The following is a 15,988-nucleotide window of genomic DNA, read 5'->3' as shown; positions in this document are numbered from 1 at the left end:
AGAATTCCAAAGATTCACAACCCTCTGATTCAAAAAATTTCTCATCTCTCATCTCTGTCCTCAGTGGCTTCCCCCTTATTTTGAAATTGTGTCCCCTGGTTCTAGACTTCCCAATCAGGGGAAACATCTTAGCTGCATCTATCCCTTTAAGTATTTTGTAGGTTTCAATGAGATCACCTCTCATTCTTCGAAACTCTAGAGAATACAGGTCCAGTTTCCCCAATCTCTCTTCATAGGACAGTCCCATCATCCTGGGAACAAGTCTGGTGAACCTTCATTGCACTCCCTCTATGGCAATAATATCCTCCCTAAGGTAAGGGGACCAAAATTGCAAACAGTACTCCAGGTGCGGTCTAACCAAGGTTCTAAACAATTGAAGCAAAACTTAACTACCCTTGTACTCAAATCCCCTTGCGATAAAGGCTAACATACCATTAGCCGCCTTAATTGCTTGCTGCACCTGCATGTTAGCTTTCAGTGACTTATTGAGCAGGACACCCAGGTCCCTTTGTACATGTACATTTTCTAATCTTTTACCATTTAAGAAATACTCTGCACATCTATTCCTCCTACCAAAGTGGATAAACTCACATTTGCCACATTATATTCCATCTCACATGTTCTTGCCCACTCACTAAGTCTGTCCAAATCCCCTTGAAGCCGCTTTGCATCTTCCTCACAACAGACATTCCCACCTAATTTTGTGTCATCTGCAAACTTGTAAATACTACATTTGGTCCCCAGATCCAAATCAATGCTATATATTGTTAACAGCTGAGGCCCAAGCACTGATCCCTGCGGTACCCCACTAGTCACAGCCTGCCAACCCAAGAATGACCTGGTTATTCCTACTCTCTGTTTTCTGCCTGTGAACCAATCCTTAACCCATACCAGTATATTACCTCCTATTCCAGGTGCTTTAATTTTGCTAACCAATCTCCTGTGGGGGACTTTATCACAAGCCTTTTCAAAATCCAAGTATACTATGTCCACCGACTCCCCTTCATCAATTCTGTTCGTAACATCCTCAAAAAACTCGAACAGGTTCGTCAAAGATGATTTCCCATTCATAAATCCATGTTGACTATGCCCAATCAGATCATTCCTATCCAAGTGTCCATTTATCACATCCTTTAGAATAGATTCTAGCATTTTCCCAACAACTAATGTAAGGCTAACAGGTCTATAAGTTCTATAGTATAGGTCAATAGTATATTTTTAGTTGTTTTTTCTTCCCTTTTACATTTTTTACAATCTTTTTTTGCATTTATTTCATTTCATCTTAGTTTGTTCAGTTTGCTTACCCACTGTTTTTTTCAGGTTGTTTTTCTTCAGGTTTGCACTTGCTGCTGTTCAATATTCAGTATATTCACACCTAATCTGTACTAATGCTTTGTCTTTCAACACACCATTAACATATTGTTTGCCTGTTCTCCGTGACCTTTTGGTCAGCTATGTGGCCTGGTCCAATCTGCACCTTCTCCTTTGTTATCTCTTGCCCCACCCCCACCTCACTTGTTTATAATCTGTGACTTTTCTAATATTTGTCAGTTCCGAAGAAGGGTCACTGACCCGAAACGTTAACTCTGCTTCTCTTTCCACAGATGCTGCCAGACCTGCTGAGTGATTCCAGCATTTCTTGTTTTTGTTTCAGGTCTATAGTTCCCTGTTTTCTCACTCCCTCCTTTCTTAAATAGTGGGATGACATTTGCAACCTTCCAACCTGCAGGAGCCGCTCCAGAATCTCTAGAATTTTGGAAGATGATCACCACAACATCCACTATCTCCATAGCTCCCTCTTTCAACACTCTGGGATGTAGAAAATCAGATCTCAGGGACATATCAACCTTCAGCCCCATTCACTTCTCCAATACAACCTTTTTACTAATAATAATTTCCTTCAATTTCTCATCGCACCCCATCGCCACCCCCCCACCCCAAATCCCTTGGATCTCTAATTCTGGGAGATTTTTTGTATCTTCCTCATTCAAGACAGACATAAAGTAATCCTTTAGCTTCTCTGCCATTTCTCTATTCCCCATTATAAATTCTCCTGATGCTGCCTGTAATGGACCCGCATTTGTCTCAGCTAAAGATTTCCTTTTTACGTACCTACAGAAGCTTTTACAGTCCGTTTTTATATATTTCACTAGCTTATATTCATATTCTATTCTCCCTTTATCAGTTTCTTCACCCTCCTTTGCTGTATTCCAAAATCATCCTAATCCTCAGGTTTACTACTATTTCTGGCACCTTTACAGTCCTTTTCTTTTAATCTTACACAATCCTTAGCTTCCTTTGTTAGCCATGGTTGACTGCCTTTACCTCTGGGGTTTTTGTGCCTTGAAAGAATGTATAGTTGCTGGAAACTATGTAATATTTCTTCAAAGACTTTCCATTGGTGTAGAGGGAGGGAGGATTTTTGAGGCATTGGGACCGGTTCTGGGGCAGGTGGGACCCGTTCAAGATGTACTGTCATAACTTTTAATGTATTTTCCCAATCCACCTCAGCCAATTTGCCCCTCATACCGTCATAATTTCCTTTGTTCAAATTTAACACCCTGGTTTCAGACTGAACCACCTCACTTTCAAACAATGTAAAATTCTATCATATTATGGTCACTCATCCCTAAAGGTTCTTTCACGACAAGATTAATTAGCCGTTTCTCATTACATAATACTAGATCTAAAATAGCCTGTTCTCTCGCCGGTTCTTCAACATAATGCTCTAGAAAACCATCCCTAACACACTCCAGCAACTCATCCTCCACATCATTAGTGCTCATTAGGTTTACCCAGTCTATATGCAGATTGAAGTCACCCATGATTACCGTATTACCCGTGCTACATGCTTCTCTAATCTCCTAATTAATACCATGCCCCACACTACCACTACTGTTTGGTGGCCTATAAACAACTCCTGCCAACGTTTGCTGCCCCTTGCTGTTTCTTAGTTCCACCCAAACAGATTCCACATTTTATTTTTCCGATCAGAGATCCTCCCTTACTCATGTACTCATCACATCCCTTATCAGCACAACACCATCTCCTTTTCATTTTTGCCTGACCTTCCCAAATGTCAAATATCCTTGAATATTCAGTTCCCAGTCTTGGTCACCCTGTAGCCACGTTTCCATTATGGCAATTAGATCATACCCATTTACTCTACTTAGGCCTTTAAATCATCCACCTTGTTGCGAATGCTATGTGCATTCAGGTAAAGTGCCTTAACCTTGCCTTCTTAACATTCTGCATTCTAAGCCTAGTTGATGCTCTCCTTTGTATCACCTGCCTTCTAATGTCACTTGTTACTTTTCTACGTCATGTTACCAGCTTTACTTCCTTCCAATTTGAGCTACCCCTCAGGTACCCATCCCCCGACAAGATGGTTTAAACCCTCCCCAACAGTACTAGCAAATTTCCCTGTTAGGATGTTAGTTCTGGTCCTGTTGAGGTGTAGCCTGTCCAGCTTGTACAGGCCCCACCTGCCCCAGAACCTGTCCCAATGCCTCAGAAACCTTATATGCTCCCTCCTACACCGATTCTCCAGCCACGTGTTCAATCGATCAATCCTCCTATTCCCATGCTCACTAGTACATGGCACTGGGGGTAATCCTGAGATTACTGCATTGAAGGTCCTTCCTAACTCTCTAAAAATCTGCTTTCAGGACCTCATCCCTCTTCCTACCTAAGTCATTGGTACCGATGTGGACCACGACCTCTGGCTGTTCACCCTCCCCCAGAAGGATGTCCTGCAGCCGCTCCGTGACATCCTTGACGCTAGTACCAGGGAGGCAACACACCATCCTGCAGTCACATTTACTGGTGCAGAAACGCCTGCCTGATCCCCTGACTAACGAATCCCCTATCGCTATTGCTCTTCCACTCTTCTTCCCCCCTTCCTGTGCAGCTGAGCCACCTGTGGTGCCATGGACTTTGCGCTGGCTGCACTCCCCCGAGGAACCAGCGCTCTCATTAGTATCCAAAATGGAAAACTGATTAGCAAGCAAGATAAACTCAGGGATTCCTGCACTCCCTGCCTGGTTCTCCAAGACTGCCTGGCGGTCACCCATTTCCTCCCTGCCTGCATGCTCCTAACTTGTGGTGTGACCACCTCCCTAAACGTGCTATCCACATAGTCCTTTGCCTCGCAGATGCACAACAGTGACTCCAGTGGCTGCTCGATTCCCGAAACCCAGAGCTCAAGCTTCTGCAGCCAGTGACACTTCCTGCAGATGTGTTCGTCTACGACACGTGGTGCGTCCATGACTTCCCACATACTGCAGGATGTACATTCCACTTGGCCGAGCTGACCTGCCATAACGTAATTTTAAAAACTTATTACAATCAAAAGTAAAATAACATCAATCAGCTTCTTCCCCTGTACCGAAGAGAAAGACAGCTACTGCAGGCTGAAAAAAGGTAGAAAAAAGGAGTCCCTCCCTCACGCACCACACTCCCACTTAACACTCTGTGCACTCAAATTTATTTTTTCTTAATTTATAGTTCCCCTCCTTACCAAACTCCCGCAATTACCAAATTCTCTTAACACTCCGTGCCCTCCAGCAGCAGAGAGTCCTCTCAATTTATACATTAAAAACAATGCTGTCAACTCTGTTAGAGCTCAGAAACCAGTTTTAGCTAGCTCCTAATTAACTAGCTACAGCTACATTCAGTGTTAGTATCACCCTGTTTAAAACAGCAAGAAACCTAACTTGCCTCTTAACTGAAGCAGGAATTTCAATTAATTGCTAGATGTAAACAAAACAAAAACTAGTCTTGAGAAATTAACCCCTAAAATTCACTCGCTTACCAAACTCCCTTCTGTATACTCAATGCAGCTTTTTCTTCTTTTCAATTAATAACTTCACCATCCTTGTTTAACATCTCTGTGTCATGTTCCCGCAAGGAACAGTTATGAACTAAAGTGAACTGGAGCAATTAAAAACTGTAGAAATTAACTAAACTCCAAAAAATTGACACATTTCTACAGCAGACAAGATGGAGTAAGCGGTCAAGTGACCTCTCCTGTACTGCAAATATACATAGTGACTGCTGGAAACTAAACCCATCATGTCTGGACTAGTCCTGGGGAAGGCACATTAAAATGCTAAATGGTTCCTATCTTCAAGAATTGGGTTGACAAAGGCCTTCGCAGACAGGGAGTCTCTGGATTCAAATAGATGGGACATAACACCACTTTTTCAAGATAAACCACATTCAAACCCCATTGTGAGACAATGGCCACAAGTTCAAAGACATTGTATGAACACACCAGGGGACATCATCTATGGTCATTTGACCGAAACCTTGTCTGATCAGCTGTTTTCTTAAAAAAGAGCTCTCTGAAAGACAGAAAGTCAGTCATCCAGGAAGCTGAGAGATCCATTCCAGCCAAGAAGACAACCCTGCCTGTAACATCTTTAAACCACAGAGGCAGAGACTGCAAGGTGACCTTGAAAACTTCCCACCTGAGAAATTATAACAGGATTCTCACCACTGACTTTGACTAAATCTTAACCAGGAGTCTGAAAAACTTCAGTGTACCAAGGCAAGGAACACCAAGCCTGCACCACCGCTAAAAGAAAACTCCACCCGGGAACCTAAGGAGGTTTCAAAGTGAACTCTTTTTCCAACAATTGGACTTAAATGTCTGCTATTCTCTAATCTCTATCTCTTCTTGTGTGTGTGAGTGGGTGAGGCTGCAAATATTTTTTGGGTATTGTTTAATAAATAATCTATCCTTCTTTTAAACCCAAGAGAGAACCTGTCTCTTGTCTGTTTATCTGACCACTAAAACACTCGGACTATAACAATCTTTTTTAAAAAAAGAACACGGTCTACGTTAGTTGAGAGGTGAAAAGTGGAAGTCATCCACACCATCTCCTCCCTGTCCATAACATCTGACATACAACTTCCTTGGATGAAAAAGCAGTGAGAACTGTACCCAAACTATGCCAATGCCTCATACAATTTTCATGAAGTTATGTTTGGCACAGACTAACCGGCATTTTCATCTCCCTATCTTACCCTGGGCACCTCATATTCAGTAATAACAATGCCAACACTGCAGGACTGAGATCAGAAGCTCCACACAGCAGCTAGCCTGTGTTGTACCTACCTTGGGGATATTTGTTGGGGCAATGCAGATGGAGCTTTAGTCTGTATCTAACCCGTGCTGTACCTCCCATGAAACTGACAGCGAGGAACAGCTGTATTACAGAACTGGATTGTGCCATTCTGTCAGGAGGAAAGGCAGCACTATTCAGTCTGCCCAAATTCATCCTCACATGCAGGGAGCTCCTTGCACACTTCTGGACAAAAAACAGGGAATAAACCTCTCTAGAACCAGCACAAATATACACCAGGTGGTATACACACCTGAGGAACCAGCACTGATACACCCCAGGTGAAAGAGAGTCATAGAGTTATATAGCACAGAAACAAACCCTTCGGCCCTCCGTGTATACAACCGTCCAGAAGGAGCCCCATCATATACATCAGGTGGTACACACCCCTGCACAACCAACACTGTGACATAAACCAGGTGGAAGAATACAGGCTTATGGATACAGCATTTTAATATAAATAGTGGTCGAATATAGGTCCATGGAGACAGTGCAGTAATATAAATGGTGGGACAGTATAGCCTATGGAACCAGTGCAGTAATATAAAGAGTAGGCCAGTATAGACCTACTGAGACAGTGCTGTAACATAAAGACTGGGCCAGTATAGGCCTACTGAAACAGTGCAATAATATAAACAGCGGATCAGTACAATAATATAAATCAGGAGAGGGGCGGCCTCGTCGAAAAGTTCTCCCAGGGACATCAGGCAAGAACAGAGCATGGCTTTGATGGTTCCTCGTAGTTTGAAAAACACTACTGTCTTTGCTCATACACTGGCTACTCGTGTGCAGTTCTGGAGGCACCCAGCAACTGTGGAGCCCTGCACCCTAAGTGACAGTGAGTGAAAAGGGGAGAAAAATGAAGTCACATTAGAATGGGCAAGTTAAAAGTCTTCAATTGCAAATTACACTGAAGAGTAAAATGCATTTTTAAAAGAAAGATTAGCACCCCGTTACACCAGAATAACCAACTGATCACCAACCGAATCAGAGGGCTGTGAAAATGCACATATGAGCCTACCTGTGAGATATGATTAATTGACGACTCCATGCGTCGGAGCTGGGATGCCTGGATGTCCAGCATTTGGAGCACATTGTTTGCTAAAGTATTGATCAGGTAGGCCACACTTGCTAAGGACTGGGTCGTGTAAGCTTTGGTTTCCTCAAGAGCTCGTTGTTTATCTGCTGCCTTTAAAAAAAAAGGACAGGTTAATCAAGCTACCCAAAATACATCAGGTATACAGAAAAGCTACAAATATTGGAAATGTGGAACAAAATGGGAAACGGGCATTAGGGTCATCAACTGACAGGAGGCGAGTTGGCATTTGGAACGGAGACCCCAATGAAGAGTCTGCCCCAACCCAGCAACTCATAACTTTACTCTGCGAGTCCTTTGGCTCACATCTCTAAACTCCCAACCAATTCTTTGCCCAAAGGCTACTGTGTGTCTGAGCCTGTGATTCCCCACAGTGAGATCTGTGGGCTATTGCCAATTGGAGACCAGGCACTTCCTCAGGGGAAGAGGAAAAAGAAATTACAGGGGACCAGGACAACATCAACTTGCACTTAAATAGCACCTCGTCACATCCCAAGGTACTTCACAGAGCCGTAATTAGACAAAAATGGATGCCAAGCCAAATGAAGAAATAGGAACATAGGAGCAAGAGTAGGCCATTCAGCCCATCGAGCCTGACAGTACAGATGACCAGGACCTTGATCAGGAAGGTATGTTTTACAGATGGTATTAAAAAGAATAGAGGGCTGAAGAGGCAGAGAGTTTTAGGCGGAGACTTCCAGAGCTTTGGGCCTGGACGGTTGAAGGCATGGCCTGCAGCAGTTCAGTGAAGGAAGTAGGGAATGCACAAGAGGCCAGAGTTCATAGAATGGTTACAGCAAAGGAGGCCATTCAGCCTGTCATGTCTGTGCTGGCCCTCTGTAACAGCAATTCACCTTGTCCGACTGCCTGGCCTTTTCCCTGTAGCCCTGTAAATGTTTTCTCTTCAGATGATTTTCTTTTGAAAGCCTCAATTTAATCTGCCTCCACCACATTCTTAGGCAGAGCATTCCAGATCCTAATCACTTGCTGTGTAAAAAAGTTCTTCCTCATGTCGCCTCTCGTTCTTCTGCCAATCACCTTAAATTGGTATCCTCTGGTTCTGGATCCTTCAGCTAATGGGAATAGTTTCTCCCTATTTACACTGTCAGACCCCTCATGATTTTGAGCACCTCTATCAAATCTCCTCTTCTCCAAGGAGAACAGACTCAGTTTCTCCAACCTATCCACATTACTGAAGTTCCTCATCCCTGGAACTATTCTCATGAACCTTTTCTGCAACCTCTCTAATGCCTTCACATTCTTCCTAAAGTGTGGTGCCCAGAACTGGGACCAGTATTTTATACAGGCTTATCATAACTTCCTTGTTCTTGTACTCTGTGCCCCTATTTATAAATCCCAAGATCCCATATGCTTTCTCAAACTGTCCTGTAACCTTCAACGATTTGTGCACATATACCCCCAGGTCCCTCTGTTGCTGCACCCTTTTTAGAATTGTACCCTTTAATTTATATTGCCTCTCTTCGTTCTTCCGACCAAAATGTATCGCTTCACACTTTTCTGCATTAAATTCCATCTGCCACTTGTCTGCTCATTCCACCGGTCTATGTCCTCTTGAAGTTTATCGCTATCCTCACAGTTCACAATACCTCCAAGTTTTGTCATCTCCAAATTTTGAAATTGTGCCCTGTACACCCAAGTCTATGTAATTAATATACATCAAGAAAAGCAGGGGTCTTAGCACCGACCCTTGGAGAACCCCACTATATACCTTCGTCCAGTCTGAAAAACAGCTGTTCACCACTACTCTCTGTTTCCTGTTACTCAGTTGCAGGAACACAAGAGTTCTCAGTGGGTTGGAGGGCATACAGTACAGAGATAGGGAGGGGAAAGGCAGCAGAGGGATTTGATGACAAGGATGACATTTTAAAAATCGGGGCAGTGCTGCATCGGGAGCCAATATATGTCAGTAAGCACAGGGGAGATGGGTGAGTGGGATTATGGCACTTGGTTAGGATACAGGCAGGAGAATTTTGAATGAGCTCAGGTTTATGGCAGATCGGGGCCAACCAGAAAAGCATTGGAATAGTCAGATCTGGTGATGACAAAGACATGGAACCCTAGGTATAATAGTTAGTCAGACTTCACAGTTGTGAAAACTATAGACCAGTTAGGTCAGCCTTGACCAAACTTATAGAATTCTTTTAAGAAATAAATGGTTACATAAAAGAAATGCAATGGGCTGTATGGATAAAAAGTAGTTGACAAAGATAAACTGAATTAAAGGTAATGAGGCCATACATAGAGATATAGGTAGAGTGACAGCAGAGATTAAAGGGTAAGAGGACTGGATGGATGGCCAGTGGTGTTGGGGTGAGGGGGTGGGTAGGACTGTCTGATTTACCATATACATACAGTAGTTGAGGCAAAGACCATTGCTCACCATCCCCTTCACAAGGGAAATTAGGGATGCGCAACAAATGCTGGCCTTGCCAGCGATGCTCACATCCCATGAAAGAATTTTAAAAATATATTAAACTGAAAATGGGATCAATATTTGAAGTGGAACAGCTATGTATCTACGGGAAAAGAGCAGGGCAGTGGGATCAAAATTGGATTATACTAACAAATGGCCTCATGCTGTAAACTATGGTTCTATAAACATCAACTCTCACAATATTGCAATTTGATGACAGCCAATTTGAGGGTGGGGAGGAGTGCTGTATGGCAAATTATGACTCGGATTGTGAAGGATGGGTAGACAGGTGGAAGGTACAGTGCAATGTAGAAAAATGTGAAGCAATACATTTTGAAAAGCTAGGAAAAGGAGGTAGAGGATCAGAAGCAGGGAAGATTAATATGTAGGATTAGAGGAGACAGCACAAGTTTTTTTTTTAAAAAGTTATTTATTCCCAGGACGTGCTAACACTGGAAAGGCTGCATTTGCTGCTCTTCCCTGGACACCCTGAATTATAGCAATTGCTTTCCAAACATAGCGGTTTACAACTGAGTAGTTGGCTGGACTACTTAAAAGGCTACTATAAGAATCAACCACAGTAAGGGGCTGCAGTCACATGAAGGTCAGACCAGGTGGGATGGCAGGTTCCCTTGCATGAAGGACATTAGTCAATCATTAAGTCAAAATTTTCTTTGAAAATCCAGCAGCTTTTCATGGTCATTTTCCAGTACCAGCCCACAAAGCGCCAGATTTATTGAATTCAAATTCACAACTTGCCCACATTGGGGTTTGAACTAATGACCTCTGCATTACTCATGCAGGACTGGGACCACAACCACTGCACTGTTATAACCAAAGTTTAAGTAAATAAAGCAGTACAAAGGGAAACTGAATCCGTGATTTTTATCATGCCATAGAACATGAGAGCAAGGAAGTGACACTGAACTTGTAAAGGACCTTAGTTAGGCTGCAGTTGGAGTGTTGTGTGTAATTCTGGGACACCCAGGATAGGAATTAGATAAAAACAATGGAAAAGGTACAGTGTATGCAGTGAAACGTTAACAGTTCATGGGTTGCAATTACAAAGAGAGATTTGAGATGTTAAGACCATTTCACTTCAGCTCAGGTGAAGAGCTTCATCTGATATAGGTGTACAAGTTAACAAGGATAATAAGATGAACAATGACAGGTTATTTTCACAGGGCAGTGAGTTGGTAACGTTAAGGTAATCACAAAAAGAATCAAAGGGAGGTTGGAAAAAAAATCTCCACAGCTTGGTTAGAATGCAGAATTCGCTGTCACAAACTTGAAGTAGAGCCTATGAATACTAATAAACAGAAAATAGATATATAAAAAAACTGAATATTTTAATTGGTACTTTGTACATACCCATGTTGTATCTGCTCTGAGGGTGTTTAATGGGACAGGGTAAAGGAAGCTGTATCAAATCCGTGCTGCACCTGCTCTGGGACTGTTTTATGACCTTTATGTTCTTTATGTAACTTGTGATGTACTTTCATCTCCGTCTCCAACCCTACCTCTGCTCATCTGCTCCTGAAACCCTCATCCATACCTTTGTTAACTCTAGATCTAACTATTTTAATATTCTCTTGGCTGACCTTTCATCTTCTACCCTCCATAAACTTGGGCTCACCCAAAATTCTGCTGCACATGTCCTAATCTGCACCAAGTTCCATTAAACCATTACCCGTGCTTGCTGTCCTACAATGGTGCCCAGTCCGGCAACTCCTCAATTTTAAAATTCTCATCCTTGTTTTCAAATCCTTCCATGGCCTGCCCTTCCCCATCTCTGCAACCTCCATCCACCCTACAATCTTCTGAGATCTCTGCGCTCCTCCAATTCTGGTCTTTTGCACATCCGTGATTTTAATCACTCCAAATGTGCTGTCAATGCATCCAGATTGTATTCATGACAATACTAGCGTAGCTGACGACTCCAATGCTTCTATCTGTAATCCAACTGCAAGCTTACCCCTCAGAAACAGCCCTGAACATTAGGCAACTCAAGTTCCCACTTGCTGCAGGGGGCTTTTAACCCATAGTCAGATCTGGCCAAAGGCATGCTAACGTCCCAGGCAGCTCACTCATACAGTGGCATATCTTCCATCAGTAAGTGTCAGAGGCAGGTTCAGCATATTGGGCCACTGGAATGCACAAGGGGCATCGATATTTCCGGTAGCTGAGAACTCAGCTCTGCGGCATCAAATAATGAGATCCTACAAATTGAAACAGCCAGTCCTGCAAATCGAGATTCTCAGTGGAGAACTGTGTCCCTGTACAGCACAAAATCAGAGAATCACACAAGCTGCCCTAAAAGTCTATCACAGACGTCTATAACTACTGTGTTCTTCTCATTTACAGCCCAGCAGAAAGGACAGTAATGCATCAGCATTTCAATGATCAGCTATTTTTAAAAGCACCCTCCCTCCCTTTATTCCCTGTCCATTGTAACAATGTATGAAGGAGTGGGCTGGTGAAGAGATAGAGAATGAAGCCATAATCTCCTCTGCAAGGTCAGATATCAGGACTGTGGCTCAGACAGATGAACTCAACATTACTTTGCACAGCTCACATGTCACAGTATACAAAGATTGCACAATTCACAAGAACTGCACCACTAGAGAAATCGTACTACACATCCCTTCACTTGGAGCTCCCAATTAGGGGATCCTGTGGAAAGGACGAAGCTGTATGGACAGCTACAACATCCACCGTAGAACTGAGACAGGCCAAGCTCAATCCCTGCTTTGACTGACATAGCTAATCTCAGGCCAGCGGCAGAGGCGTGGGAAAGAGAGGATAGAATGGCAGTAACGAGGAATGCTGAAGTTGGCCACAGGGCAAGAATTGTTACCAATAGCTCCTTTTGGGAAATGTAAGTGCGTGAACAGTCCAGGTAAGTGCAGGTTCACATTTGGCTGCAATACTTGGATAGCCAAAGCAACACAGTGCGACGCTTAAGTGATCTCACTTGGAACGGCCATTCAGGTGAAGCATCCATTGAACCGTACTCCAATGTCACTCCGCAGGCGAGATCTTGCGCGAAAAATATTGTGTTGACGACACATTCTATTATTAATGTGCAAATTGGTCAGCAGGTTCAGGAGATTAAGAGATACACTGAGAGTTGCAAATCTCTAGAACCTGCTGGCCGATTTACATCACTCCACCATTTGCTGCACACAGACGGTATCTCACCATTAGCCTCCGTGTTAAGAATTTGCTAGATTTACACAATAATTGTCCATTAAACTCACTGGAGAACGTTGGGGCAGCAACTGAGCAATTTGAGTGCCTTTTTAACAATGTGATAATTGTTAATACAATACCAATTAACTTCTCTGGCCCAGAAAGGGAACAATTTAAATTGTGGAGTCTCATTCCTGGATGCAACCAATTGCTAGAAATTTTAAAAAGTCAATTTTAATTACTTTTTCTTTGTCTCTTTTTCTCTCTCTCAAACCAATCTTTCTTTCTGTACCTCATTTCACATTGAATACACCCTCTAATTCAGCATTCTTCTCTGTCGCTCCTCTTTTTTTCCTCAATGCTTAAATTTCATTGGTTAAGCATAGACCGTAGCTCCCGTTCGTCACTCAGTTCCAGTTGCTCTCGCAACCTCGTTATCCACTCGCACTTCCAGCAGATTACATCACAAAAAATTTTCAAGCTGAAGGGTCCAGAAGGTAAGGACTAACTAATGCCATACCCAGCAAGATGTGCTGCTCCAGCCAGATCTGGCTCGATGCCTTAGGGAGAAGCAGAGATAACCATGAGACTGTGAGCCTCGCACCTTGCTACAAATGGAGCAGGTGTTCTGCAGCGGGTCCCGAGCTCACACACTCCATTGATGGATGGTTCTTGGAACAGGGTGGGGAAAGGGATGAAGATAACAAAGAAAGATGAGGTGGAAAAAAAACAAAGCAAAGATCTGACTGAGCCAATGGATTCACGCAGACGTTTCATAGTTTTATTGAAAATTGCAGCGTTCTTGCAAACTGGGTCTTCGCATTTTCCCTCCCCTCAGAACTTGCCCTTGTAGATATGCTGAATGCCTGCAGCATACCCATAGTGACTTCTTACACTGACCCAATCCAAACCCCAAGCAAACTTCAGAAGCAGTATCTGTTTATTCTCCTGGGCACCTCTGATTTGAACACTGACTGTAGTAACATCAAACCTTAGCTATAATAGGGGATTGATAAGGGGTGGGTCTGGTGGCAACCTGAGAGAGGGGAGAGATGAGGCATGTTAATATTTTGTGTGCGTGGAATATTTAACTCTAGTCTTAGCATGGTAGTGGCCCCTTAAGCTCTTTCATAAGACACAAGGAGCTTAAAAGACAACTGGTCACAGCTGTGTTCATAAGCTAAGATTATTCAGTTCTCTGCTAAACTAGAGAAAAGCTTGCGATGAGGATACACACGACAAACAAAAACAAATCGTGATTTATCAGAGCCCTGGTCAGACCACATCTGGAGTATTGTGTACATTTCTGGGCATCGCACTTTAGGAAGTATATATTGACCTTGGAAGGAGTGCTGAGTAGATTCACTAGAATGTTACCAGGGTTCCAAGAGATAGATTATGAGGAGAGATGACACAAACTAATCTTATATTACCTGGAATATGAATGGTTAAGGGATAATTTTATTGAGGTTTTCAGGATTTTGATGGGAATTGAAAGTGTAGACAGTGAGAAATATTTTCCACAGGTGGGGCAGTACAGCACAGAGGACATAACCTTAAAATTAGAGCCAGGCCATTCGGGAGAGAAGTTAGGAAACATTTCTTCACAGTAAGGGTGGCAGAAGTGTGGAACTCTCTCCCATGAAAAGTAGATGCTGGCTCAATTAATAATTTTGCGTCAAGGCAGATGGATCGAGTTAAGATACAGATCTCATTGAATGGCAGAACAAGCTCGAGGAGATGAATAACCTCCTCCTGTTCTTATGTACGATTGGCAGTTTTGAATTGAGCTGACAAGTCAGTTAAACCCCAAGAGTCAACAATCATACAATGGGTATTTAAACAGGTTGAACTGCTCCATATGGTCAGTGATGGCTCACTAATGTTCTTTAGGAAAGGAAATCTGCTGTCCTTACCTGGCCTGACCTTTATTTCACTCCTGACCCATAGCAATGTTGTTAGCTCGTAACTGCCCTTTGAAATGGCCTAGCAAGCCACTAAGTTGCATCAAACCCCGACAAAAAATAAAATCAGACCGACCACCCCGCATCAATCGAGGCACCAGAAACGACAGAGGCACGCCCAGCCCAGTCAACCTTGCAAAGTCCTCCTCACTGAACTCTGAGGATTTTGTGTCAAAATTGGAAGAACTGTCCCACAGGGAAGTCATGCAACAGCCTCATATACTCATAGAATCATACCTTACAGCCAACATCCCAGACTCCTCCATCATCATTCCTGGGTATGGACAGACCCACCAGTGGTGGCGACAGTGGTGCACAGTTGGGAGTGAGTGGCCCTGGGAGTCCTCAACATTGACTCTGGACCCCATGAAGTCTCACGGCATCAGGCAAAATCTGTGCAAGGAAACCTCCTGATCATCACCTTCCACCCTTACTCAACTAATGAATCAGTATTCCTGCACAAAGGCTTGCTAGCCAACCCGAACCCGACATGTGTCGGGTTCGGGTTGGGTCGGACTTCTGGGTCCGGCCTTCGGGCATGGGTCGGGTCGGGTACGCTCTATCACCACCTCAGGTAAGTGACTTTAATGTTAATTTACTTTTTGGGTTTTAAAGGTGGTTTTGTTACAGTTATTTTAAGCTTGTGCAGGTAAGGAACAAAGTGAAAAACGGAAGGTAGGTTAACTGATGGTCAGGTGGGGTCGGGTCGGGCACGGGAAAAAATGGAAGGACTCGGGCCGGGTCGGGCTCGGGGTCAGATGGGGTTCTGTCAGGCTCAGGTCGGATCTCATTTGCAGACCCGAGCAGGCCTTGATTCCTGCATGTTGAACAACAGTTGGAAGCATGGAGGGTAGTAAGAGCATAGGATGTACTTTGGGTGAGGGACTTCAGTGACCATCAGCTTGAATGGCTCGGTAACGCTAGTACTGACCAAGCTAGTCGAGTCCTGGAGGACGTACCTGCCAGACTGGGCCTGCGGCAGGTGGCAAGAAAATCAGCATAGGGGAAAAGATATACCTGACCTAGCCCTCACTAATCTATCTGTTGCAGATGCATCCATCAGTGACAGCAATGGTAGGAGTGTTCACTGCACAGTCCTTGTGGAGGAGAAGTCCCAGCTTCACAGGACACTACCCATCGTGTTGTGAGGCACTACCACTATGCTAAATGGCAT

At 43.6% G+C, this 15,988-nt stretch overlaps 1 protein-coding gene across 4 annotated transcripts in view; it reads right to left on the bottom strand.

Annotated features, from left to right (window-relative positions):
* Window positions 1–7,313, bottom strand: part of LOC137372245 (abl interactor 2) — a 93,759-nt gene extending 86,446 nt beyond the window's left edge. For 2 of the 4 annotated variants that reach the window (XM_068035918.1, XM_068035917.1), the window contains exon 1: window positions 7,150–7,313. In XM_068035918.1, coding sequence (XP_067892019.1) covers window positions 7,150–7,212 — 63 coding nt within the window. In that variant the 5' untranslated portion in view covers window positions 7,213–7,313. The remainder of the gene's footprint in view (window positions 1–7,149) is intronic. The other 2 variants (XM_068035916.1, XM_068035915.1) reach the window with 1 other exon arrangement.
* Window positions 7,314–15,988: the final 8,675 nt, after the last annotated feature.

The sequence above is a fragment of the Heterodontus francisci genome, chromosome 7 (assembly GCF_036365525.1).
Source record: "Heterodontus francisci isolate sHetFra1 chromosome 7, sHetFra1.hap1, whole genome shotgun sequence".
Classification (NCBI taxonomy): domain Eukaryota; kingdom Metazoa; phylum Chordata; class Chondrichthyes; order Heterodontiformes; family Heterodontidae; genus Heterodontus; species Heterodontus francisci.
This window is presented reverse-complemented; position numbering and strand designations above follow the sequence as displayed.